The sequence below is a fragment of the Canis lupus genome, chromosome X (assembly GCF_003254725.2).
Source record: "Canis lupus dingo isolate Sandy chromosome X, ASM325472v2, whole genome shotgun sequence".
NCBI lineage: Eukaryota > Metazoa > Chordata > Mammalia > Carnivora > Canidae > Canis > Canis lupus.
The window spans coordinates 42,216,696-42,244,309 of NC_064281.1; the positions used below are offsets into that span (position 1 = coordinate 42,216,696).

Consider the following 27,614-nt stretch of genomic DNA (forward strand, 5'->3'; position numbering starts at 1 on the left):
CATACTTGACAGAAAGAGATCCAGAGTCCAGCAGAACGGAAAAGCAGAAGGCCACTTCTGGTCATTGAAATGCACGGACTTTACCCCAAAAGCCCACATTGGCTTGAGCGATGCAACAGCCTTTATTGTTGCAGTAACACTGATACAGATGCCCCATGCCGGGTCAGGGCTTGGCTCACCTCACCCCACCCCACCGCACCCCATGGTCCTCATCACTGTAGAAATTTGGAAGCTGGAGGGAGGCAAGTGGGACTTGTGAGTGTTTGGGTCACCTGGAACCAAGGGTTCAACAGGGTCAGGATGCCTGAATCCTGTCCTGAAGGGGGCTGGGAACACTTGGGGCCAGGGTTCAAGATTTGGCAATGCCCTGACCTGGTTTCAAAGCTGGGGTAGGGTCAAGAGCCTTAATCCCGGGTTCAAGAGAATGCCTTGGTCCCAGATCCCAGCTTTGGGGATGAGCATGGTAGATGGGCAGGTCCCAGACTGGGGGTTGGAGTATCTCTGGGTCCAGAGTTTGAGGCTGGCCACGGATGCTCTGGTCTCCAAGCCCCAAGTTCAGGGCTGGGGAAGAGTGGTCCCCTAGGTAATGGGGGCTGGGTAGGAGAGAGATCCCAATTTTGGACCTGGGTGGGGGAGCGGTCTCACATGTCCTCTGCTCTTTGAACTAGATGGGCCCCTCAATTTTATGGGCTAGGAAAGGGCTCTGGGTCCCGGTACTGGTCAGGGTGGGGTGGCATTCTCCAGGTCTTGGGTACAGATCCTAGACTCCTAGGATCCAGCTTCCTGCTCTTGTCCCAGCGCCTCCAGTAGCAGCCCCATTGGCGTCCGCTTGAGACCAATACTCTCAATCTTGTTCTCGATCTTGTTCTTGAGGTTTCGCAGGCGCAGGGAGGCGTGCACCAGAATCACTGCGGGCAGTGCCGAGAGGAGTGGGGTCAGTGGGACGAGACCTCAGCTTCTAGCCAATGGGGGCCCAGAGTGGGGAACTGGAGCACAGGCAGGCCAATAGAGTGGCCAGTGGCCTGGATGCCTCTGATCTTAAAGTGTGGCCCAGGAAGGAGCCTCGCAACAGGGGCGTGGCTAGGGAGGGCATAGGGTAACAGGGACGTGGCGGGTGGAAGACACTTAATACCAAGAGTGAGGCCTGAAAGGGCAGTAATGAGAGGGGTGTTCCCAGAAGGAAGGCAAATCCAGGGAAAGCGCTTTGTCAAGGGGGTGTGGCCATGCCCGCCTGGCGTCCCAGCCCCCTCTTAGGGCAGGGCTGGCCTGCCACTGCGCGCAAGCGCTGCCGCTTATCGGGCCGGGCCGTCGCGGGGTAGCGGATACTCACGAAGCACGGGCCCTGCGATGCTGAGCAGGAAGGTGCAAGCGCCGCCCACGGCCCAGAGAACAAGGAGGCCGAAGGCAAGCACTGCAGCCAGGCAGGCGGCGGGGTGGCTGCGACGGCAGCGGCGCACAGCTGCTTGAGTCTCAGCCGCCCACACCAGCACACCAAGGGCCACCGTCACTACCAGCGCGCTTAGGAGGGTGTGCAGCGGGCGCATGTACCTGCAAGGACAATGGGACTAAGCTAGCCCAGCAGACGGGGGTTGGGGGGGAGGGCTGCCCAGCCTCCAAGCCTCTCGGACCACCATCCACTCAATCCCGCGCCCCAAGAGCTTTGGTTTCCCCTCCCCCCTTCAGGGTCCCCCAGCCCGGCAAATAACTCCTGCCAGCCCTGTCTCCCAACAGTTCCACCCTTCAGGGCTTCCGACTCCCAAGAGCCCTGTGGGCCCTCATTTCTTTCTTGTCAATCTTACAGTCCAACCTTCCTTAGCTCTCCCGTTTCAGGCCCTCTCATCCCGCTAGGCCTCCAGGCTCCCAACCCTACCCGCCCCCCCCCCCCCCCCGCAGGGCCCCTCTCCAACCCCCTAGACCCCACCCCCAACTCCACCCTATGGGCCCAGCCCGGTAGATTCCCCTTCCAGGCATTCTGTCTCCAGACATTTCCCGCTCACCCGGAGTTCTTACAAGACCCCTTCCAGACTTCTCCACTTCAAATTCCCTATCCAAGTTCCCACTTCTTATAGATATCTCTCTCCATCGTTGCTAGAACCCCTTGAAAGGGTCTCTTTCAACCCTGCCCAAATCCCTCCAGGTTCTCCACCCTTCTCTGCTCTCAGGCCTTCCACCCCTGGTTCAAGTTCCCCAAGAGGTACTTGCTCCTGGAACGTTCCAATCACAGCCAGGCTCCCGTCCAAGCTCAGAGCCTCTACCAGCCCATCCTCCCAACCTTTCAACTTGACCACATCCCTGTCCCTGCCCGAAGTCCTCCAGGGCCACCTTAATCTGGCCCCATCACTCACATCTTCCCCCTCCACCCCCACTGTCACTTTCAAGCCCTCCTTATCTTCAGGTCCAGCTCCTTACCCAGTCTCTCCTCCAGTCCCACATTCTCCATCCTCCTGACCTTCTATCCTCGGGGCTCTAGCCCACCCAAGGCACTCCCTATAGCCACATTCGGACTTCCTTCAAGTTCCCCTCCCAGGCCCTGTAGGTTCTCCATCTCCAAGGAACTCGCCCTTCCAGCCTTGCCACCCCCCATCTCAAGATCCCGCGGGTGCACCCTCCCTGCCCCGCAGGCGTCCCAGGCCAACCTCTCCCTCCCTCCCTCACCCAGCCAGAGCGAGACTGAAGAGGAAGCACAGAAGGTAGTTAGTCTGGTAGTAGAGGAGGTTGTTGATGACGCGATGGCACCAACGCTGCGGGTCGCACGGATCCGGAGCCGCCAGGCGCGCCGACCCCAGAACGAAGTCGTCCAGGGCGCGTAACGGTGGCAGCCGCACCTCCGACATCCTGCCGGTCAATGTAGCTGGACCAGCCAGAAGAGCCGCCGGACTACAACCCCCGTTACACCCCACGCCACTGCGAGGGACACCGGGAAATGAAGTCTGGGCCGAGGGGCGGCTCTCTTAACCAGCTGGGCCAACTACGCAACCGTAGTACATGTGACCGGAAACACCGGCAAACACGCCTGAACTGTAAGGCTGCAGGGGCTGCCGGGAAATCAAGTCTCCACAGCTGGGAGAGACGATCCCATTCATCCCCAGGTGGGGGCGCCCAAGGGCGACTGTTCTGGGCGGTGCTGATGGCGCAAGTACGCAGCAGGCATTCTAGGACATGCAGATAGGAACTGTCAGAACCACGGGGCCCATCCTGCTCCCTTGTCGTCAGGGTCCAAGAGGGTCACACCTACTTGGAACTTCCTCCATGCCCCACCCACACCCCCCAGGTCCAGCCGTGAATACTATCAAGGGCCTTTTATTCACATTCACATCAGAGATGTCTCTTTCTGGGAAGGTTTTTTAATCCCCACAGATTTAATCAGGGCACTCCCTCTGGGTCCCTAGCAGTCTTCTTCAGGCTGGGAGCCCCAGGAGGTCTGCTCCCTCCCTGGGTCCCTGGCCTGGCCCTGCAGGCACACAGTGACGAGAAGTGCTTGGGGGAAGTGAGCTGTTTAGGCATAGTGCTGCCAAATGGAAGGTGGGCACCTGCCCCATTAATGCTTGCAGGCTGGTAGCTTCCACAGCACTCCTGATCCCCTGAAGGCTTTGCAATCTGCTGCCACTGCAGGACCCTTGCACAACCCACAGTGTCCTTAAAAGTCATCATCATCACAGATGTCAAGGTACACATCAAAAGCCTCTCTGTTGCAGTTTCCATCAGGAGTGAAGACATATTTGTGGAAGGTCCCATCCACACAGATGGCTGGAAGAGGGGGGGAACGGGTTAAAGGTTAAAAGCTGCTGAAGCCACATGCTCCGATCCTCTCCAGCGACCCAGGACCCATGATCTACCTCCAGGCCTTTGTCCACATGCCATCCCTCTCATGGTGGCGTTGAGCTGCCCACTCTAGCTCTCTCAGGCTTTCCATGCCCTAAAATTCCTGCAGGTCCAAAATGCAGGACTTTCCCCATGCCATACCCCGAATCAAGAGCCATTCCCACTCACCGATGACAGAGTTGACGTTCTTGGAAGTATTGCGACCGAACGCGCAGATGCAGGCTGACTCAGCAGGCACCGTGAAGCTTGCCAGGCTCCACTGAGAGTCCACGTACTGCCCAATCATAGGCCCCACCTTGCCCACACGAGCCAGCCTGCAGGCAGCACTGGATAAGCCCAGGTGTGGTACATGGGCAGGGGGATGGGGACACAGCAGGGCAGGGCAGGGCGTACTCACGCAGAGCGACGGTTGAGGCGAGTATCCTTCAGAGCAAAGATATGGACTGTGCCCTTGTCACTGGAAGCGCAGAGGAAGGAGGAATCGTGGCTGAAGTTGATGCTGGAAGACACAACCAGCAGTGAGGCCCATGTGCCATGTGGCCTGGGGTCACCAGCCCACCACACATACCCTATGCTCACCAGTAGAGGGTGGCAGGGTCAGTGCCTCGGCGCAATTCCACCAGTTTCTCCTTGGACTGCGTGTCAAAAAGGCGAATGAGGGTGCCTTTCTGAGAGGCTGAGGCTACTACAGTGCCTGGCTGGTTCAGGGACACACAGGCCACGTCACTCTGATGGGCGTTGATGGTAAACGGAGCAGATGAAGTGCCAGGCTTTGTGCTCGCCAGGTCCTGTGGCAGAAGGAGCACTTTGGGCTTGGGGTAGTCCAGAAGGCAGAGGTCAACCATCCACACAGGAGCCAGCCCACCCACTTACCCACCTACCCTTGCCCACTAGGCAGCTCACCACAAGTTGCAGACTCCCACACTTGTGTCCTGGGAACACCAGCAGCTGTTTCTCCAGGCTGGGGCAGAGGTCACAAAGCCCTAGGGTGTGAGGACACAATGTTGGTGGGGCGGGCGCTGGTGAGGGGGAGCAGAGTCTCAAAATGGACAGAAGCTGCATAAGGGCCAGGCCTTGACCTTCTGTGATCTAGGTTACCCATGGAACCCCCCAAGTGGCCAGGCAGATTCCCCACCTCCCCATGCAGCTGTGGCGGCCCCAGGAGGGCCCAAGGATCCCTGGCACAGCCACCTGTGTCCTTACTGGGTGTTTCTGACCTGCTATCTGGGGCACCCGGGGGTAGAGGGGGAGAGAGAACTGGCTAAAAGGATGGAAAGATGGACAGACTGAGAATGTGAGCAGCTCTCAGTCCACCTGAGCATTTCTACACAAAGACTCTCTCTCTGCCCCCCCTTTCCTGGCTTCTCTGGTGCCTCTTCCATTCTCTCATTTCTGTCCCTCTGCCCCATCCACTGCCTCCTGCCCTCACACCTGCGTATCTGGGTCCTCTCACCCTTGGGGTTGTCCCGGGTGTCAAACTCGAACAGCTTTCGAGGACTGTCAGGGAAGGAGTACACATAGATGCGGTTCCTCAGCACGATCACAATTCTGTGGGCATCACACAATGCAGGATGTCCGTAAGGGGAGGGCAGGATGCCCATCCAGGACTAACCCTCTTGCCTGCTGTGGGGGACCTCCTACCTCCCCCACCCGGGTCCTCCTCAGGCTCACTTGTCATGGCGCATGCGCACAGCCAGCACTGGCTTGGTGAAGGTGAACTCCAGCACCAGCTTGTCCTTGGAGTCCTTGCCCTCCCGGGCATCGTCCCAGATCAGCACTGCTGGGCAGGTGGGTACGTTGTCGGGGCCAAGATTTAGGGCGAGGGGCAGCCCTGGTGACACAGGACCCACCCCTACTCCCCATGGGACCTCAACCCACTTGCTTGACCTTTTGCTAACACCAACGTGAGCCTCCTATGGCATGAGCGCCTGTGGATATGATGGCTGACAGAACAGGTTTCTCAAACCCTTATACTCATTTACAGATGAAGAAACAGAGGCTTGAGGGGGGTGAGTATCTGGCCAAGGACCTCGTTGCCCATCAGCAACCAAGCAGGGACTTATACCCAGGCCTGTAACTTCCCCCTCAGTAACTATTTCTGCCTCCAGCTCCCAATACATACACCTAGAGGACTTCTGCGATGGATCCTAGGGCTCTGTGACACGCCCAGGCCTCTCTTTCCACGTCCCAGTGGGATCAGCAAAAACCCTTAGAACAAATGGCTCCTGAGGCCCAAAGCCAGAAGGCACCAGGGAGGATGCTTCAAGATTTTTAGACCAATAGGCTGTGTGACTTTGGAAAAGTCATTTAACCTCTCTGGACCTCAGCCTCAATTTCTTTATCTGTAAACATGGGGTTAATAATACTTCCTGTCACAGAGAGTTACCATGAGACTTTAAGTGAGTTAATATGTGTTGAGTGCTTAGAACAGTCCCAGGCTCACAGCAAGTGCTCCACAGGTAAGGACATGGCAGACAGGAGGCATTCAGTAAGTGTTAAGTGAAGGCAAAACACCAAGCTTCTCAAGCGGTAAGATCCACGACTTCCCAGTGAGAGTCCCTCACTGCGGGACTCTGAGGTGCTCTACCATCTTCATCTGCCAGTGCCTCGGGGTGCCTGGGGAAGCCAGGATTCTGGGGAATCTGGGCTGAGGGCAGAGGATGGGATGACGGCACTTACCTGAGATCTCTGAGAACTTGGGGCTGCTACCACCACCCACCAGGGCCAGCAGGTTGCAACGGTGTAGCATTTCCACCAGACCCATGCTGCCCACCTGCTCGTGGTCTGGACAAGGACCAGGGTGTCAGTAGGGGTGGGAACCAAGGCCCAGCCCATCCCTTCTGCCCACTGCCCCACCCTCACCAACGGCTCACCCAGATGCCCCTTCTCCATCAATGGCTCCACGTTGTAGATGCGCACACCTGTCTCCATGGCGCAGCAAAAGCAGCCTGGGAGGATGAGGGAAATTTGAGCTGCCTGAAAGGATGCCCAGCTGGAAGCTAGGGGCTTAACACCCACCTCTGGCCATTCTTTCCCTCCCTCCCACCCACAATGGTGCAAGCACAAGCCTCTCTCACTTTGGTCTTGGTTGAAACGGAGGCTGGTCACTCCTCGAAGTGGCTGCTGAGTCATGGTCCAGGATTGCTTCCCTGGACACAAATGGGTATAGAGTTGGGAAGAGTCCTGGGGCTTGCCCTCCAAGTCCCAGAACTCCTGTCCTCAAATGACTTCTTCCTCCTCCTCTACTACCTACTGCTCCCAGCAGGGCTACAAAGAAAACAAAAAAGGGGGATAGTCCTGGGGTCACTAAGCTCCCACGACCCCAAAGAGCATGGCCAGAAACTTCTCCATCTTCTTCCACTTGGTTGACCCCAGCTCCAGGTCTCCCTTGACTTGGACTCCTCATCTCCTTCTTACTCCCTGGCCCTCACTGCTTGTCCAGAAATAATGGGGTAGAGGGTGCCCTTGCCCTAGTGATATCTCTTCCCCACCCCCAGCCAATCCTGGTCCATATGCCCCATGTGGCCTGGAACCACCCCCCTCCCACCCACTTCTCATCTTCACACCTGGGCTTAGCATCCCACTCCACCACCTGCCAATAAACAGGGAAAGAGGGCTAAGACATTCACTTCTTCCCACACCTCCCTGGCCCTGGCCCTGGTCCACCACCCACAGGACTTCCTCTCCTCCTGCCCTTCTGAGGCTCCCAACCTATTCCACCATGTCAGAGCCCTCGCACACCTTCCCTCTTCCCAGGCTTCTCCAAACCCCCTCAGGATCCCATGCCTAGCTCCAGATGACCCCTTCTCATGCCATGCTAACCTCTGTCCAACCAGGGCCAGCGTGGATGCACCCCAGGCCCCCTTATGCCCTAGATACCCTACAGATTCCCCTATGACTTCAAATCATCCAATCGTCCACTCCTGGGACATCCCCTTCCATGTGCTTTTGTCACTGACTCCAATGCAGACTGGCTTGAACCTACTCCCAGGAATCCCATCCCTCTTACATTCCTCCTCCAGATTCTCTATCCCCGCCCCAAACCCCCTGCCTCAGGGCAGCCTTCCTCACCAAGACTTGCCTAGGACACACCTCCCCAAACCCCCACCTGTAACAACTCAACCCCACCAAGACGCCTGCCCCAGGCCCCTCTAAGATTCCTGCCCTAGAGCACCCATACTCCCTTCAAACCCCCCATCTCCCCAAGACCTTTGCCCAAGTACACCCCTCCCCATTCTCCAAGAGCTCAAACCTACCTTCCCCCCCTTGTGCCACCTCCACTGGACCGTCTCACTCCCCAAAGACTAATTCTTAGTACAGCCCCACCTTCCATGACCCCTTTTTGGACCCAAATTCCAAAGTTCTTTGCCACCCAAGAACCCTGCCCCGGGATGCCTCCATTTCCTCATAACCAAGACCGCCCACATACTCCTTCCAACGCCCGCACCCACTTAGGCTGCCTGTCCGAGACTCCTCCCGACCACCAAGACCTCGCTCGGTTCAAGGGACCCACTACCCTAACCCTCTCCCAGACTCCAACCAATTCTGGGATCATGCCCCAGTTCTCCGCTGCCTGCACAAACCTGACCTCCACGCGTGCCCGATCCCAACCCCAGCTGTCGGTGCCGCCCGCGGCCCGGTTTTCTGACCTCCCGGGCCCAGACGCCCGGCTCCGGTGTTTACATTAGGTCTCACTTCCGGGGGAGGGAGTCTGTGACCGGAAGTGACTCATCCTGGCCGGAAAACGCGGCCGCAGCTCTCCTCACTGGGGTTCCAGGTCCTTGGAGCTACGTGAGCCATAGTGGCATCCTCCAGAGGCTGTGCAAGGGCCTGGCTGTCTGAGGGAGCCGAGGAGGGTGGACGAGAGACATTTTCCCTTGCTGAGCGGAAGAGGGCCGAGCACTCCCCAGTTCGGTCCTGCTCGGAGAGCGAGAGGCGTTAACTTTCTGGGCTAACGAGACTTGGGCCTCCGAGGTGGGCTAGAGCGGCCTTCCTGGCTGGAAATACTTGTCCTCCCAGATTTCCAGAGAGGCGGGTGGGGAGGCCGGGGCGGCCACAGACCTGGAGACCTTGGAAAGCTGAAACTCCCCTTGCCCAGGGGAAGCCAGCCACTCCCCGCCCTTGGTTTTGTTTAAAAAAACAAAAAAAAAAAATGGGTTTTTACTGGTAAGAGGTAAATGCTTACCGTGGGGAAAAAAAGACCAGTTATGTGTCTACTGGAAATACTTTTTTTTAAAGATTTTATTTTATTATTTATTCATGAGAGACAGAGACACAGGCAGAGGGAGAAGCAGGCTCCAAGCAGGGAGCCTGACGTGGGACTCGATCCAGGGTCTCCAGGATCAGGCCCTGGGCTGAAGGGGGTGCTAAACCACTGAGCCACCTGGGCTGCCCTGGAAATACTTTTTTTTTTTAATATTTTTATTTATTTATGATAGTCACAGAGAGAGAGAGGGGCTGAGACACAGGCAGAGGGAGAAGCAGGCTCCATGCCAGGAGCCCGACGTGGGATTCGATCCCGGGTCTCCAGGATCGCGCCCCAGGCCAAAGGCAGGCTCCAAACCGCTGCGCCACCCAGGGATCCCTGGAAATACTTTTTTAATTCAGCTTTTAACTTTTGAGGTAACTGGATTCACGTGTAGTTTTGAGAAATAATACAAAGAAATCAGATGTACTTTTAATGGTTTCCCCCAAAGGTAACATATAAAATTAATAGTAAAACATTAAAATCAGGGCATTGACATTGATACCGTGTAGCCATGGTTTTTCTCAAGTGCTGTTTTGATGCTTTTTAAAAATTTTATTAACATATAATAGAAGTCTGTTTTAATTCCAACTTTGTAACTGATTGCTGGCATTCCATGGAATAAATGTAGCATTGCTCAACTGGGTTGTTTCATGTATGAGGCTGTCAACATATTGTGAATTTGGGCTCCATATACTGCCCTAGGTGTGACTCCATTGCTGTGATCCTTGGCAAGGCCAGTTTTGTGGCATTCTTCAGTCTCTACTGCCTCATGCCCCAGACCATATTTAACTCAATTCAGTTTGGGTTCTGCTACTCCCATGTCTCTGAGACTGCTCTTAACCAGATCACCTGTGAATAATCTTGCTAAACCAGCAGTCATTTCCCTACCCTCTCCTATGACTGCCCAATGCATTCCAGTTTCTTACTCTCACTCTCTTGGTTTTATCCTGTTTCTGTCTACTCTTCCACCTTTATCCAATTTCCAAATATTAGAGCATCCTTGGGTATGACTCTGGCCCCTTTGCTTTTGTAGTCAATATTCTCTCCCTAGGGGAGTTCAACTTCTCTTGTATCCTTAATTATTGCAAATATTTGGGAGATCCACTAATTTAGGCCTCTAGCCTAGACCTTTTTCCTGAACACCAGACTTAGATACGTATATACGTAAATTATGGCCTGTATGACATCTTCTTGTGATGTCTCTTAAAGTAGCTCACACTTAATACATCCAAACAGATCTCAGATTTTTTTGGCTCAAATACACTCTTGTCTCCCTCATCTCAACTAATGGAACAACAACACTCAGTTTGTCACTCAATTCAAACAGCAGATATATCATGCTTGATTCTTCTCTGTTGTTCCTGGCAAATTCTGTTTGTCTCCTTATCAAAAGGTGTCAGAAATAAACACCTCATTTACTTGCAATCAAGATGGAGGAACAGGGACTGAATTTGCTTTCTCACCTGAAACAACTCTCCCCCCTCAAAAAGAGCCAGACAAAATACATCAAACAATGGTTTTCAAGACATAGACATCAGGCAGTGAAAAATAGTGATCACTGAAAAATGAGAAACAAGATGAGCCTGACAATTGGCCCAGCATGCTGCTTGGAGAGTTTCCATCCTACAGCACAGGAAGGGGAGACTGAGTTAGAAAGCCCTGATGACCTCCCTAAATTGAGATAGTTCAGAGAGACAAGGGTACTTAGAATTCAAAGGACAGAATATCAAGAGAGAGCTGCACAGGGAGAGAATCAGAAATCTGCAGAGGGTTCCCTGTGAGCATTCAGTAGAGTAGCGATCAGTGCATGCACCGAAAAAACTACCCAAGGCTAGGGAAAGGACCATCCAAATGAATTAGAGGGAACAGGGCCTGGCACACTGGCAGGGAATAGTTCTTGCTCCTGTAAACTAGACTGGGAAAACTCACAATTTGCAGGGCGTAAAATACACAGGAAAGTCTTGCCTCAGTCATGGAAAAAAAAACTAACTGTAGACTTAGTACTGCTCCAGACCCACTTAACAAATCATAAGACCCTGAAAAAGGAAACTGTCTCCAATTAACTATCTCAGTATAAAGGTCAGGAAGATTTATAAGAATAATAATCCAGCACCTAAAAAAGTAAAATTTATGATGTCTGTTTCCAAACAGACATGATCAGGCATAAAAAGGCATAAAAAGAAGCAGAAAGTGGGCAGCCCGGGTGGCTCAGCAGTTTAGCGCCTGCCTTCAGCCCAGGGCGTGATCCTGGAGACCTGGGATCCAGTCCCACGTCAGGCTCCCTGCATGGAGCCTGCTTCTCCCTCTGCCTGTGTCTCTGCCTCTCTCTCTGTGTCTCTCATAAATAAATAAATAAATAAATAAATAAATAAATAAATAAATAAATAAATAAATAAAAAATCTTTTTTAAAAAAGGAAATACAGTAACATGGAAGAACCTTAAAAATAAATGCTAAGTGAAAGAAGCCAGTCAACAAAGAACTGCATATTGTAAGATTCCACGTACAAGATGTCCAAAATAGGCAAGTCCATAGAGACAGAAAGTACATTAGTGGTTGCTTAGGGCTGACAGCAGCAGTGATGGCCCATGGGTGTGGGGGGTAGGGTGGTGATTGGGATTAAAGAGCACTGACTGCTAAGGGGTATGGGGTTTCTTTTTGGGGTAATGAAAACATTCTAAAACTGTGTGTTATAATAGTTGCACAAAAGTAAACTAAAAAAAAAATCATACACTTTAAATGATGAATTGTAGGGCAGCCCCGGTGGCTCAGTGGTTTAGCGCTGCCTTCAGCCCGGGCATGATCCTGGAGTCCTGGGATCGAGTCCCACATCAGGCTCCCTGGATGGAGCCTGCTCCTCCCTCTGTCTGTGTCTCTGCCTCTCTCTCTCTCTCTGTATCTCTCATGAATAAATAAATAAAATATTTAAAATAAAATAAAATAAATGATGAATTATATAGTCCGTGAATTATAGAAAATTACATTGTAGAGGATTAATGACTAGACATCACAGAAGAAAACTGTTAGTGACTTGAAGTCATACCAATAGAAACTAAAGAAATGAAACAGAAAAATAAAGAATCCAAAAAATAAATAAAGAGAGCATAAATGAGCAATTGGACAATTTCAAATGGCCTTATATGCAGGGAAATAGAATCCCAAAAGGAGAAGAGGAGGGACAGGAAAAAGTATGTGAGGGAATAATATCCTAAAACTTTCCAAAATTAATGAAAAACATAAGCCCACAGATCCAAGAAATTTAATGAATTCCACTACAAAAAAAACCATGAAAAATACTAAATGCAGGTACATTGTAATGAAATTACTCCAAACTGATGATAACAGAGAAAAATCCTAAAAGCAGCCAGAGAAATAAGACGTGTTACATAAATGGGAAAAAGAGAGAAAAATGACATCAGATTCTCATCAGCAATAATACAAACAAGAAGACAGTAGGGCAACATGTTTAAAAGAGGATGTCACTGGGGATCTCTGGGTGGCTCAGAGGTTTAGCGCCTGCCTTTGGCCCAGGACGTGATCCTGGAGTCCTGGGATCAAGTCCCAGGATCAAGTCCCGCATCGGGCTCCCTGCGTGGAGCCTGCTTCTCTCTCTGCCTGTATCTCTGCCTCTCTCTCTCTCTGTGTGTCTCTCATGAATGAATGAATGAATGAATAAATGAATAAATAAATAAATAAATAAATAAATAATGTCACTTTCTGAATGGTAGAGTAAGGAACTCCCAAATCCATGCCTCCATAAAAGTAATGAAAACACTGGCCAACAACAATAGGAAAAAAAAAGGTCCCAATTAACCTTCTGGGAACTTTACATAAGCCAAAAGCTTGAAACAGTCTGAGGAGCATTAATTAAAGAAAACTACCTGAATCTTGATAAGGATGAGCTTTGTGCATTATTCCTTATGTGCCTTATTCCTGCCCCCCTCTACCCAGCTCCATCATACCAATGAAAACCAGCAGCCTAACAGGATGAAGGTAGGAAAATGGGCTTGGAGCTCTCCTGAAAGCTACATTCCTAAAAATTGTCATCCTCTTTAAAAATCACGTTAACATAAATAGCATTTTTTCCAAAACAAAAAACATTTGTGAGAAGAGTGGCATTGTTTTACATTTTTGTAAATCTCTTTAATGTTTGGTTTATTTTTTTAAAGATTTTTTAAAATGCAGTTTATTTTTTTAAAAGATTGTATTTATTTATTCATGAAAGAGAGGCAGAGACATAGACAGAGCGAGAAGCAGGCTCCCTGCAGGAAGCCGGATGTGGGACTCAATCCCAGGACTCCAGGATCACGCCCTGGACCGAAGGCAGATGCTCAACTGCTGAGCCACCCAGGAATCCCATAAAGATTTCTTATTTATTCACTTGAGAGAGAGAGAGCACAAGCAGGGGAAGAGACAGAGGCAGAAGGAGAAGCATACTCCCAACCAAACTGGGAGCCCAACATGGGGCTTGATCCCAGGACCCTGGCCTAAGGCAGAGCTCAATCATCTGAGCCATCCACGCACCCCTGATGTTGGTTCAATAGAAAATAGCTAGATTCTCATATGCTCCCGAGTTCAATCTCAAGATATCACATATTTGATGTCCTTTGGAAAACTCTTACTACACACTTGTGACAGAATGAATGTGAAAAAGGCAAATAATGTCTTAGTATCAGAAAAATACTTCTGACCTCGAGATGCCTTGAAAGATTCTTGAGGGGATGCCTGTGTGGCTCAGCAGTTGAACTTCTGCCTTTAGCTCTGGAAATGATTCCGGGATCTGGAATGGAGTCCTGCATCAGGCTCTCTGCGAGGAGCCTGCTTCTCCTTCTGCCTCTCTCTGTGTTTCTCATGAATAAATAAATAAAATCTTAAAAAAAATAAAGATTCTTGAGGACCTCCAGAGATCCCAGACCACACTGAGAACTACTAATCACAGCTGTTAGGGGGCACCTGAGTAGCTCAGTCAGTTAACTGTCTGACTTTGGCTCAGGGTATGATTCTGAAGTCCTGGGATCAAACCCGCATGGGGCTCCCTGCTAATCAGGGAGCCTGCTTCTCCCTCTGCCCCTCACCCTGCCCTCTGGCTCTCGCTCTTGCTCTCAAATACATAAATATTTTTTTAAATTAAAGCTGTTAAAACTTCTGGTTATAGAGGTACCAACCAATCCTCACCTCCACAATGAATGTTTACCTCACCTTTATACTAGAGCCAATAGGGCTTAACATCTTATTTGAATGAAGATGGGTTCCTAAGTCAGAGATGGGCTCTGAAGTCAGAGAAGCTTTTGTGATAAGGTGACATTTGAGCAGAAACCTAAAGGAAGAGAGGGAATGAGTCATAGAAATTTAGGAGAAGAGCAGTGCAGGCAAAAGGATCAGCAAGGATATCAATACAGCTTGAGAGGTGAGGTCACTGAGTTATGGTGTCAGGAGCAGATCATGCAGGGCTTTGTAGGCCACTTTAAAGGCTTTGGCTCAAACATTTAAAAAAATAAAGGCTTTGGCCTCTGTTCTGAGTGAGATAGGGAGCCACCAGGGAGTTTGGAGGAGAGGATAGAGACATGACCAGATTTGCCTTTCCAAAAGAACACTGGCTGTTATGTGAAGACCAAGGGGGAGCAGGAAAAAGGGGAGCAAGGAGAGCAGTTAGGAGGCTATTACAGTAAATCAGACAATGGTTCTTGGTGGGTTGGACACTGGGCAAGTGGAAAGGATAAGACGCATTCTGGAATTATTTTGAAGGTAGAACTGAAGGGATATGTTCATGGATTGGATATAGGGTGTGAGAATGATTCAAAAGGTTTTAATTCACCTGGGAGTCAGCTGGCGAAGCAGATTGAGAAGAGAAATTGGAAATTTGGTTTTGTTTTTCTGGAGTATGAAATGCTTATGAGATATCATGTAGAGATGTTGTGTAGGTGACTGGGGATTACTGAAGACCAGGAGAGAGGTATAGGCTGGAGATATGCATTTAGGAGCTGTCAGAACATCAATGTTATTTAAAGCCATGAAACTAGAGAAGATATCCAAGGACGTGAGTGTACATAAGGAAGTCAGAGTCCTAAGCCCTGGGGCATTCCCAAGGTATAGAGGTCAAGGGAATGAGGAGGAGCCCACAAAAGACTGAGTAGGAGCAGTCAGTGAGGCAGGAACAGAACCAAAAAGGGATTCCTGAAAGTCAAGTGAAAAAGCATTTCAAGGATGTTACGGAAAGATGAGGAGCACCCACTATTATGCAAGCACTAGGTATCCAAAGATGAACCAGAGTGCCAGGCACATAGTAGGTGTTCATGTGCTTTTAATTTTAAAATAAATATAATATAAATTTACTATCTTAAGCACTTTTAAGTGTACAGTTCAGTAGTATTTAGTATATTCTCATTGTTATGAAATAGATCTCCAGAACTTTTTCATTTTGCAAAACTGAAACTCTATACCCATTAAACAACAACTCCCCATTCCTCCTCCTCCCAGCCCCTGGAAACCACCATTTGACTTTATGTTTCTATGAATTTGACTGCTCTCATATAAGTGGAGTCATACAATATTTGTCTTTTCGTGATTGACATATTTCACTTAGCATCATGTCTTCAAGATTGATCCATGTTATAACATATGCTAGAATTTCCTTTCTTTTTAAGGCTAAATAAATATTTGTTTGTTTATTTTGCTTATCAATTTCATTAATCAGTGGACACTTGGATTGCTTCCACCTTTTGGCTAACATGAATAACACTGCAATAAACATGGCTGTGCAAAATCTCTTCAATACCATGCTTTCAAGTGCTTTTGGATATATATCTGGAAGTAGAATAGCTGGATCACATAGTAATCCTGCTTTTCATTATTTGGGGAGCTACCATACTATTTTCCATAGCAGCATACCACTTAATATTCCTACCAATAGTGCTCAAGTGTTTCAGTTTCTCCCCATCTGCACAAACACTTGTTATTCTTTCTTTTTTTTTTTTTAAGTAGTAGCCATTCTAATGGGTGTGAAGCCCAGAGAATTGTCATTTTTTACCTTTATGGCAGTTCCTTGGCAATTCCCACTTACAGGGCTTATCTTTATTTGATCTGACTCAGAACTTCCTCAGCTCAGATAACCTTTTAAAAAACAATTGGTGAAAAAATAAAAACAAAAAAATAAAAAAAAAAAAATAAAAAACAATTGGTGGTAATTGTTTAACAGCACAGATGCTTGAGGTGGTGAAAACAGTTGGAATGAAATCAAAGTTGACCAAAAAACATGAAAAGGAAAAGCTGGGTAATGAGATGTCCACAGGGGGCTTTGAAAGGCCCTGACATATTCCTGGGAATCTGGAAGGCCACATGCATGTGCATGCACAGGGCTGTGTATTCCCAAAAAAGAACTGAGAAGGCCCTAAGCTCTCAGCAATAGGTGACTCTGTGCAAGCACTTTATGCTCTGTGCAAGCTAAAGTGAAGGCCAAGGCAGAGTTGTAAACTACCTGCTGGTGTGTTCAAGACATGCTCCAACACACACACAAACCCTAGGCAAAGGTTGAAGACTTATTGGTTCAAGGAATTTAAGGAACTCTCTGTCTAGGCGCCACAACAAAACCTAGAGAGGAGAAAATCTGAATTCCAGAGTGCCACATTATTTTAAATGTCTAGATTGAAAAATTGCAAATAAACTAGAAAGTATGGACCATATATGGGGGGAAATCAGTAAATAGAAAGTGTCCCTAAGGAAGCCCAGATATTGGATTGTATTAGATGAAGATTTTTAATCACTAATATAAATATGCTCAAGGAACTAAAGGAAACCATGTCTAAAGAACAAAGGGAAGTTTAATAACATTAAACTAGTCTTACCAAATAAAGAATATTGCTAAAGAGATAGAAATTATTAAAAAGTTTTTAAAAAAAGAAATTATAAAAAAGTTTGAGACAGAAATTTAGGAGTTAAAATAAGTGAATATTAAAATAATATACACAAAAAAAGAAAATACAAAATAAAATTCACTTGAGGGGCTCAAGAGAAGATTTGAGCTGGCAGAAGAATAATTGAACTTGACATTGATTAATTTAAACTATACAGTCTGAGACACAGAAAGAAAAGAATGAAGAAAAATTAATAGTGCCTCAGAGGCTTGTGGGACACCATCAAATGTATGTCTGAATACATATTGGGAGTCCCAGAAGAAGAGAAGAGAGAAAGGGGCAGAAGAAATAATGGCCAAAAACTTCCAAATTGATGAAAACAATCTTTACATCCAAGAAACAAAATAACTCCAAGTAGGAAAAATTTAAAGAGATCCATACCCAGACACATCATAAGCAAACTTTCAAAACACAAAGGAAAAGGATCTTGAAAATATCAAGGAAGAGAATATTTTTTTAAAGATTAAAGATTATTTATTTATTCGAGAAAGAGAGAGAGAGAGAGAGAGAGAGAGAGAGGCAGAGACATAGGCTGATGCGAGGCTCAATCCCAGGACCCCAGATCAGGCCCTGAGTCAAAGGCAGATGCTCAACCACTGAACTACCAAGGCATCTCCAAGGAAGAGAATCTTAAAAGCAGGACATAGAAGTGAACTTCAGTAAGATTTACTATTGGTTTCTCACCAGAAACCAGGGATGCCAGAAGAACATGGGATGACATAATAAAATACTGAAAAAGGAATTGTTGGGGCACTTGGATGGCTCAGTCAGTAAAGCATGTGATTCTTGATCTCAGGGTTGTGAGTACAAGCTCTATGTTGGGTGTGGAGCCTATTTAAAGTAAAAAAAAAATCGTTAACCTAGAATTCCTTACCTAGGAGGAATGTCTTACAAAAAAACACGGGAAAAACAAAGACATTTTTAGCCATGAAAAAGCTGAAAGAATTCAACACCATTAGAACAGCAAAACAAAAGATGTAAAAGAACATCCTTCAGGCTGAAGGAAACTGATATTTGGTAGAAATCTGGATCTACACAATGAAATGAAGAGCACTGGGCATGATATCTACATAGATAAATATATAAGATATTTTTCTTATTATTTACATCTCTTTAAAAGATTAATTGTCCATTTAATCAAAAACAACAACGTTTTGTGGTGTTTTTAACATATGTAAAAGTAAAATGCATGAAGACAACAGCATAGGGGTGTCTGGGTGCCTCCATTAGTTGAGTGTCTGACTCTTGATTTCTGCTCAGGTCATGATCTCATAGGTTGTGGCATCAAGCCCAGGATAGGGCTCAGCTCTCAGCAGGGAGTCTGCAGTTCTGCTTCTCCCTCTCCCTCTGCCCCTCCCCAACTTTTGCTCTCTGTTTCTATCTCAAATAAGTGAATAGATAAATCTTTTTTTAAAAGGAAAACAACAGCTTAAAGGTTGGAAAGGAACACATGGAAACTTACTACTGTAAGATCCTTATATGATCCATGAAGTAGTATAGTATCAGTTAAAGAAGTAAATTATAAGTTAAAGATGTATCCTACAAATCCTAAATCAACCAATAAAATAACAAATCCAAGAGTTACAGATAAAAAGTAACACAGGAGAGAAAAAGAAACATTAAAAAATTGATTAATACCAAAAAGGCAGAAGAAGTAAGAAAAGGGAATAAAGGGACGCCTGGGTGGTTCAGTGGTTGAGCATCTGCCTTTGGCTCAGGGTATGATTCAGGGGTCCTGGCATCGAGTCCCTCATTGGGCTCCTCCCCACAGGGAGCCTGCTTCTCCATCTGCCTGTGTCTCTGCCTCTCTCTCTCTCTCTGTCTCTCATGAATAAAGTCTTTTTAAAAAAGGGAACAAAGAAGAGATAGACCAAATAGAAAATAGCAAGATGATACACTCAAATTTCATATCATATTATCCCATTAATCACATTAAGGTAAAAGACCTATATATTGCAGTTAAAAGACAAAGATTGTCAGATTGGATAAAAATCAACTAAATGCTGCCTATAAGAAACACACTTGAGGGCAGCCCGGGAGGCTCAGCAGTTTAGCACCACGTTCAGCCCAGGGCGTGATCCTGGAGACCCAGGATCGAGTCCCACATCAGGCTCCCTGCATGGAGCCTGCTTCTCCCTCTGCCTGTGTCTCTGACTCTCTCTCTCAAGAATAAATAAATAAAATCTTAAAAAAAAGAAACACACTTGAGATATAAAGGCATACATAGGTTTTTAAAAAGTATGGAAAAAGATATATCATTCTAACACTAGGGTTTTTTTTGAAGGTGGAATTGTTATACTGGTATCAAACAAAGTAGATTTCAGAGCAAAGGTTATTACTAGGGATAAACATTTATCTTAAACATTTATACAGATACTAACAGAGCTTCAAAATACATGAAGCAATAATTGATAGAACTGCAAAGAGAAATGGACAAATTCCCAATTATAGTTGCAGATTTCCTTATCCCTGTCCACATTACTCATAGAAAAAGTAGGCAGGAGATCAGCAGGAATATAGTAGACTTGAAATAACAGTAGCCACCAAGTTGACCTGACTGATATTTATAAAACATTCTGCCCAACAACAGCAGAAAACACTCACCTCAAACGCATATAGAACATTGACAGGTCAAGCAAGGCTGAAATATTTGGCTAGTCAAGAAACATCAAACCTCCGCTAGATGCAGACAGTTTGTTACTTAAATCAATAGCAAAAACAAGAGTAGCAAAGATTCTTTTTGCCCCACAGAAGGACACCAAAACAAAAGGGGCCAGATGATAGCAACACAAGTATTGGAACACCCTGTTCCTGAGGAGCTGATTTCATGCTGCAGCCAAGCATTTTTACAGCCAGCAGCACTACTCTAAGGGGTCAGGGTGAAACAGAAAACCTTCTACCTAACTGCTAACTTATAAGACAATGACAAACTCTCAAGACAGCCTCCCTCAAAGATAGCAAAGCCAGTGGGAAACGACCTTGTAGCAGCTCCTCCTTAGGTCCCCATGTTCTGACGTTCTGGAAATCACGTCTTCTACCAGGACCTAGACAGATCAGTTGTGGTTAAGCCTTGCCTACATGAACTATGGAGACTGTGTGCAAACTTGTCAGGGCACCAGCATAAAGCAGTTCCCCTCCATTACCAAGAAAGACTTTATTCTTTTTTTTTTTTTTTAGAAAGACTTTATTCTGGGCCAAAAAAAAAATAGTCGCAATAGATGCAAAAGGCTTCAGGTGATACAAAGTATTTTCTCTGACCACACTGGCACTAAATTAGAAATCCATAACAAGGCTGCCTGGGTAGCTCAGTGGTTGAACATCTGCTTTTGGCTCAGAAGGTGATCCCAGGGTCCTGGGATCGAACTCCGTATCAGGCTCCCCAAGGGGAATCTAATCTGCTTCTCCCTCTGCCTGTGTCTCTGCCTCTATGTGTCTCTCATGAATAAATGAATAAAATCTTTATTTTTAAAAAAGATTTTATTTATTTATTCATGACACACAGAGCGACAGAAACACAGGCAGAGGGAGAAGCAGGCTCCATGCAGGGAGCCCGACATGGGACTCGATCCCGAGACCCCGGGGTCACGCCCTGGGCCAAAGGCAGGGCTAAACCGCAGAGCCACCCGGGCTGCCCAAATAAAATCTTTAAAAAAAAAGAAATCCATCAAAAAATAAAAAAATAAAAAAATAAAAATAAATAAAAAAAGAAATCCATAACAGGAAAATGTCCAGAAAATCACTAGATATTTGTAAATCAAATAACACACTTCAAAATAACTCATGGATCAAGGAAGAAATCAAAATTGAGGGCAGCCCCGGTGGCACAGCGGTTTAGTGCTGCCTGCAACCCAGGGCATGATCCTGGAGACCCTGGATCGAGTCCCACGTCAGGCTCTCTGCATGGAGCCTGCTTCTCCCTCTGCCTGTGTCTCTATGAATAAATAAATAAAATAAAAAAAAAGAAATCAAAATTGGTATCAGAAAACATTTTGAACTGGATAAACTGAAAAGTCAACATACTAGTATTTGTGGGAGACCACTAAAGCAGTACTTGTGGGTAAATTTATAGCATTAAATGCCAATATTAGAAAATAAGAGAGGACTAAGTGAGAAAGGTCTAAAGTCAACTACCTCAGCTTCCACCATAAGAAGCTAGGAAAAGAGGGACACCTGGGTGGTTCAGTGGTTGACTGCCTTCAGCTCAGGGCATGATCTCAGGGTCCTGCAGGGAGCCTGCTTCTCCCTCTGCCTGTGTCTCTGCCTCTCTCTGTGTGTCTCTCATGAATAAATAAATAAATCTTTAAAAAAAAGATAATAGAAAAAAGGAAACAATGGAGAAAATTAATGAAAACAAAAGCTGGTTAATTGAGATCAATAAAATAGATAAATATGAAGGGTTATAAGGAAAAAAAGAGAAGACATACCTTACCAATATCAGGAATGAGAGGTGACATCACTACAAGTTCTACAGAAACTGAAAAGGATTAATGAATATTTTTAGGGGCGCCTGAGTGACTCAGTCAGTTAAGCATTTGACTCTTGATCTCAGCTCAGGTCTTGATCTCAGGGTTGTGAGTTCAAGCCCTGTATTGGGCTCCCTACTGAAAAAAAATAGAATATTTTTTCAAACTTATGCCAATAAATCCCACAACTTGGGCAGCGCTGGTGGCTCAGTGGTTTAGCGCTGCCTTCAGCTCAGGGCATGATCCCGGAGACCCAGGATCGAGTCCCACATCGGGCTCCCTGCATGAAGCCTGCTTATCGTTCTGCCTGTGTCTCTGCCTCTCTCTCTCTGTGTCTCTATGAATAAATAAATAAAATATTTTAAAAATATCCCACAACTTAATCAAAATGTACAAATTCCTTGAAAGATACAAGTTACCAAAGCTCACTCAAGAAGACATAAATAGAGACGCCTGGGTGGCTCAGCAGTTGAGCATCTGCCTTCGGCTCAGGATGTGATCCTGGGTTCTGGGATTCTTGTCCACCATCAGGCTCCCAGCAGGGAGCCTGCTTCTCCCTCTGCCTGTGTCTCTGCCTCTGTCTCTGTGTCTCTCATGAACAAATAAATAAAATCTTTAAAAAACGGATAAAGATATTACAGAAAAATAAAAGACCAATATCCCTTATGAGCAGAAATGCAAAAATTGTAAACACTATTTTAACAAATTTATTCCAACAATATATTAAAAAGATAATACATCACAACCAAGTGGAGTTTATTCCAGCAATGCAGGGTTGCTTTAACATTCAAAAATTAATCAATGTAACTTCCCATACTAACACACAACAAAAGGAAAAAAAAAACATGATCATCTCAATAGATGCAGAAATAGAAATTGATAAAACATGATTTCCCAATAAAATGCTAAGGAAAGAAGGAATAGAAAATAACTTCCTGGGCACTTGGGTGGCTCAGTTGGTTAATCATTTGCCTTTGGCTCAAGTCATGATCCCAGGGTCCTTAGATCAAGCCCCACATTGGGCTCCTTGCTTGGCAGGGAGTCTGCTTCTCCCTCTCCCTCTGCCTGCAGCTCTCCCTGCTTGTGGGCTAGCTCACTCTTGCTGTTAAATCAATCAATCAATCAATCAATCTTTTTTAAAAAAAGAAATAAAATAACTTCCTCAACCTGATGGGGAGCATCTACCCAACAGCTATATGAAAAAGCACTCATTGCCACTCATCATCAGGGAAATGCAAATCAAGACTACAATGAGATATCACCTCACACCCATCAGAATGGCTAAAATCAAAAAACACAAGAAACAAGTGTTGGTGAGGATGTTGAGAAAAAGGGGAACCTTCATGCACTGTTGGTGGTAATGCAAACTGGTGCAGCCACCTTGAAAGACAGTATGGAGGTTCCTCAAAAAATTAACAATAGAACTACTGCAGTATGTAACCACATGTATGGGCTTGAAGACATTTTGCTAAGTGAAATAAGCTGACATGGAAAGATGAATGATTCCACTTTTATGAGATATGTAAAATAGTCAAATTCCCAAAATCAAAAACTGGAATGGTGTTTACCAGAAATTGGAGGGAGGGAGAAACGGGAAGTTACTAATCAATTGACAGGTATAGAGTTTCAGTTAGGTTAAGATGAATACGTTCTAGAGATCTGCTGTACAACACTGTGTCAATAATTATTTATCAGATACTTAAAGAGGATAGATCTCACATTGTGTTCTTACCACAATAAAATTAAAAAAATAAAATAAAATAAAAGCTCCACAGGGTGCCTGAGCGGCTCATTCAGTTAAGTATCTGTCTTAGGGTCAGGTCATGATCCCTGTGTCCTAGGATGGAGCCCTGAGTCAGGCTCCTTGCTCAGTGGGGAGCCTGCTTCTCCCTCTCCCTCTAATGCTCCCTCCGCTTGTTCTCTCTCTCTCCCAAATAAATAAGATAAAATCTTTTTAAAAATCATTTTTAAAAATACAAAATAAAAGCTCCTGGGACGCCTGGGTGGCTCAGTGGTTGTGTGTCTGTCTTTGGCTCAGGTCATGATCCTGGGGTCCTGGGATCCAGTGCCGAATCAGGCTCCCTGCAGGGAGCCTGTTTCTACCTCTGCCTTTGTCTCTGCCGCTCCCTCTGTGTCTCTCATGAATAAATAAAATATTTAGGGCAGCCCGGGTGGCTCAGCGGTTTAGCGCCGCCTTCAGTCCAGGGCGTGATCCCGGAGACCTGGGATTGAGTCCCACATCGGGCTCCCTGCATGGAGCCTGCTTCTCCCTCTGCCTGTGTCTCTGCCTCTCTCTCTCTCTATGTGTCTCTCACGAATAAATAAAATCTTATTTTTTCGTGAGAGACACACACACACACACACACAGAGAATGGCAGAGAGAGAAGCAGGCTCCATGCAGGAAGCCCGACGTGGGACTGGATCCTGGGTCTCCAGGACTGTGCCCCGGGCCGAAGGCGGTGCCAAACCATGGAGCCACCTGGGCTGCCAAATAAATAAAATCTTTGAAAAAAAATAAAATCTAAAAAAGAAAGAAAGAAAGAAAAATGATATGTGGATTGGCTAAAGTTTTTTTTTAAGATTTTATTTATTTTATTTGGGAGGCACAGGGGGAGGGGGAGAGAATCTCAAGCCGACTCCCTGCTGAGTGGAGAGTCCCACACAGGGCCAATCTCACGACTCCAAGATCATGACCTGAGCTGAAATCAAGAGTTGGTCACTTAACCGACCTAGCCACCCAGGCGCCCCTGGCTAAAGTATTTTTGAAGCCCTCTCTATCTTGCATTAATAGACATGAGAATCTAGTTGTGATTGTGGATGCTGTCCTTAGAGGTGTTGCCCAAGACTTGACCATGAAACAGACCTACCTCTGGCGGTTTTTTCTTTTTCTTCTTCTTTTTTTTTTTTTTTTTTTTTTTGGTGCGGGGGGGGGTGTGTACTTCTTAACTGGAACTCATACTATAATTCTCTGAAGGGTTCATTATAATAGAGAGCTGGTCTCTACCCCCAGAATGTCACATTCATAGCCAGGAGATTGCCTGAGAATTTGCATTTCTCCACTGTTTCAAGATGATTCTGATGCTGCTGGTCTGGGCAGCATTTTGAGAATCACTGGTTGATACTACAAAATAATAGAATTCTGTCCCTGGAGTATTGTCTTACCTGACACAAGGGAGCTCTTTGATTCAAGGGATGACCAGAGTCCCTTGAAGGACAGGAAGCTGGGACTTTGTGGAGTTTATAGTTTATGACTAAGATGTGTTGTGCCTCCTTGGTAATAAATGGTTGTTTGATAAATGACAGGTATGTTGGAAAGGGAAAAACCCCTACAGTTAACATTATACTTAATGGCAAAAGACTGAGTGCTTTTTCCCTAAAATCGAGAACAGATATCTATTCTTGCCATTGTTATTTTACATTGTACTAAAGATTCTAGTCAATGCACCAAGGCAAGGAAAAGAAAAACCAAGGTAACCAGATTGGTAAGAAAGAAGTGTCTTTATTTGAAAACAATATGAGGGGATCCCCGGGTGGCTCAGCGGTTTAGCGCCACCTTCAGCCCAGGGCGTGATCCTGGAGACCCTGGATCAAGTCCCACGTCAGGCTCCCTGCATGGAGCCTGCTTCTCCCTCTGCCTGTGTCTCTGCCTCTCTCTCTCTCTCTCTCTCTCTCTGTGTGTGTGTGTGTGTGTGTCTCTCATGAATAAATAAAGAAAATCTTAAAAAAGAAGAAAACTATGATTATTTAGTAGAAAACCTAATGGGATCTATAAAAAAGCTAATAAAATTAACATTTAGCGAGGTTGTAAGATATAAGACCAATATACAAAATAGCAGTTGTGGGCAGCCCGGTTGCCTCAGTGGTTTAGCACCGCATTCAGCCCAGGGCGTGATCCTGGATCCTGGAGTCCCGGGATGGAGTCCCACATCGGGCTCCCTGCATGGATTCTGCTTCTCCCTCTGCCTGTGTCTCTGCCTGTCTCTCTCTCTGTGTCTTTCATGAATAAATAAATAAAATCTTAAAGCAATTGTATTTCTATACATTAGCAATGAACAATTGGAAATTGAAATTAAATAATAGTACAATAATATCAAGAAATATGAAATACTGGGGCATCTGGTTGGCTCAGTTAGTAGAACATATGACTCTTGATCTCAGAGTCATGAATTCAAGCCCCGTGTTGAGCACAGAGCCTACTTATTTAAAAAAAAAAGAAATATGAAATATTTAGGGATAAATCTGAAAAAGATGTGCAAGACCTATATACCAAAGACTACAAAAACTGCTGAGGGACGCCTGGGTGGCTCAGCGACTGGGCATCTGCCTTTGGCTCAGGGTGTGATCCTGGAGCCCTGGGATCGAGTCCCACATCGGGCTCCCTGCATGGAGCCTGCTTCTCCCTCTACTTGTGTCTCTGCCTCTCTCCCTCTGTGTCTCTCATGAATAATTAAATAAAATCTTAAAAAAAACTGCTGAGAGAAATTAAGGAAGGCATTTACAAATGAATCTTGTTCATGGGTCAGAAGGTTAAATATTAACATGTTGATTCTTCCCAATTGACCTGTAGATTTGATTCAAATCCAGTAGGCTCTTTTGTTGTAGAAATTGACAAACAGTTTCTGAAATTCATATGGAGGGGCACCTGGGTGGCTCAGTGACAGAATGTTCTGCCTTTGGCTCAGGGCGTGATCCTGGGGTCCTGGGATCAAGTCTTACATCAGGCTTCCTGTGAGAGCCTGCTTCTCCCTCTGCCTATGTCTCTGCCTCTCTCTGTGTGTCTCTCAGGAATAAATGAAATAAAATAAAACAAAATAAAATTCATATGGAAATATAAAAGGCCTAGACTATCCAAAACAACTTTGCAAAAGAACAACAAAGTTGAAAGGCTAACACTACCTGATTTCAAGAATCATTATAAAGGTACAGTATTCAATACAGTATATTGACATACAGATAGACAAATATATCAATAGAATATTATAGAATCCAGAAACAAATCAATATATTATGGACAACTGATTTTTTCTTTTCATTGTGGTAGATAGCTGATTTTTGACAACAATTTAAAGCAATGCAGTGGAGGAAGGATAGTCTTTTCAACAAATGGTACTGGAACTGTTTGATATCCATATGCAAAAGAATGAGCCTAGATCTGTATCTCCCATGCACAAAAATTAATTCAAAATGAACTAAAGTAAAGAATGTATAATCTATCACCAGAAGACTTTTAGAAAACCTTTGTGACCCTGCATTAGGCAAAGATGTCTTTTTTTAAAAAGATTTTATTTATTTATTCACGAGAGACACACAGAGAGAGGCAGAGACACAGGCAGAGAGAGAAGCAGGTTCCATGCAGGGAGCCCGATGTAGGACTTGATCCCAGGTCTTCATGATCGCACCCTGGGCTGAAGGCAGGCACTAAACTACTGAACCATCCAGGGATCCCCAGGCAAAGATGTCTTTGATATGATGTCAAAAGGACAATCCAAAAAGAGCAAATTGATATGTTTGACGTCATCAAAATTTAACATTTCTGCTTTTCAAAAGACATTGTTGGAAGAATGAAAAGACAAGCCACGCACTGGGAGAAAACATTTGCAAAGTATCTATCTGATAAAGTATCTCTATCCAGGGAGCTTGGGTGGCTCAGTGGGTGAAGTGGTGAAGCGGTGAAACGTCTGCCTTCCTCTCAGGTCAGGATCTCAAGGTCCTGGGATACAGCGTCAGGCTCTCTGCTCAGCAGGGAGTCGGCTTCTCCCTCTGCTCCTCCCCCCTCTCATGCTCTCTCTCTCAAATAAATAAAATTAAAATATTTTTTAAAAAGTATCTCTAGGGCAGCCCTGGTGGCTCAGTGGTTTAGCGCTGCCTTCAGCCCAGGGCATGATCCTGGAAACCTGGGATCAAGTCCCACGTCGAGCTCCCTGCATGGAGCCTGCTTCTCCCTCTGCCTGTGTCTGTGTCTCTCATAAATAAATAAAATATTTTTAAAAAGTATCTCTATCCAAGATATATAAAGAATTCTAAAAACTCAGTAAGAAAACAAATAGCCCATTTAAAAAATAATAGGCAAAGAATTTTACCAGACTCTTCATCAAAGAAGATACGCTGGTGGCAATTAAACACCTGAAAAGACGCTCAATATCACTGGTTATTAGAGATATGAGAATCAAAG

At 46.0% G+C, this 27,614-nt stretch overlaps 2 protein-coding genes across 10 annotated transcripts; both read right to left on the reverse strand.

The window, feature by feature from the left end:
- Positions 1–103: 103 nt before the first annotated feature.
- Positions 104–2,992, reverse strand: PRAF2 (PRA1 domain family member 2). Its single transcript, XM_025468683.3, has 3 exons — positions 2,656–2,992; positions 1,331–1,548; positions 104–908 (listed from the first exon to the last, which is right to left on the reverse strand). Exons 1-3 carry the CDS (start codon positions 2,832–2,834, stop codon positions 769–771), a joined length of 537 nt encoding a protein of 178 aa, XP_025324468.1. The 5' UTR covers positions 2,835–2,992; the 3' UTR covers positions 104–768.
- Positions 2,993–3,284: 292 nt separating this feature from the next.
- On the reverse strand, positions 3,285–19,607 carry WDR45 (WD repeat domain 45). Of its 9 annotated transcripts, none has more exons than XM_025468680.2 (11): positions 19,584–19,607; positions 6,900–6,971; positions 6,696–6,770; positions 6,502–6,606; positions 5,494–5,602; positions 5,276–5,370; positions 4,726–4,805; positions 4,402–4,610; positions 4,220–4,321; positions 3,991–4,136; positions 3,285–3,747 (listed from the first exon to the last, which is right to left on the reverse strand). In XM_025468680.2, exons 2-11 carry the CDS (start codon positions 6,952–6,954, stop codon positions 3,638–3,640), a joined length of 1,086 nt encoding a protein of 361 aa, XP_025324465.1. In that variant the 5' UTR covers positions 6,955–6,971; positions 19,584–19,607; the 3' UTR covers positions 3,285–3,637. The 9 variants fall into 9 exon arrangements, with proteins under 9 accessions (XP_025324465.1, XP_025324466.1, XP_025324462.1 ...); XM_025468681.2 differs by lacking the exon at positions 19,584–19,607 and adding an exon at positions 8,406–8,558 and having other exon boundaries at positions 5,494–5,599; XM_025468677.2 differs by lacking the exon at positions 19,584–19,607 and adding an exon at positions 8,406–8,558.
- Between the last annotated feature and the right edge of the window lie 8,007 nt (positions 19,608–27,614).

Excerpts from the sequence above, each read along its gene's own strand:
- PRAF2 (XM_025468683.3), bottom strand. The coding sequence starts at position 2,834 with ATGTCGGAGGTGCGGCTGCCACCGTTACGCGCCCTGGACGACTTCGTT. Across the intron at positions 1,549-2,655 it reads TTCAGTCTCGCTCTGGCTGG|GTACATGCGCCCGCTGCACA; the intron begins GTGAGGGAGGGA and ends TTGTCCTTGCAG. Across the intron at positions 909-1,330 it reads CATCGCAGGGCCCGTGCTTC|TGATTCTGGTGCACGCCTCC; the intron begins GTGAGTATCCGC and ends CACTGCCCGCAG.
- WDR45 (XM_025468680.2), bottom strand. The coding sequence starts at position 6,954 with ATGACTCAGCAGCCACTTCGAGGAGTGACCAGCCTCCGTTTCAACCAA. Across the intron at positions 6,607-6,695 it reads GATGGAGAAGGGGCATCTGG|ACCACGAGCAGGTGGGCAGC; the intron begins GTGAGCCGTTGG and ends GTCCTTGTCCAG. Across the intron at positions 4,137-4,219 it reads CGCCTCAACCGTCGCTCTGC|GCTGGCTCGTGTGGGCAAGG; the intron begins GTGAGTACGCCC and ends TGCTGCCTGCAG.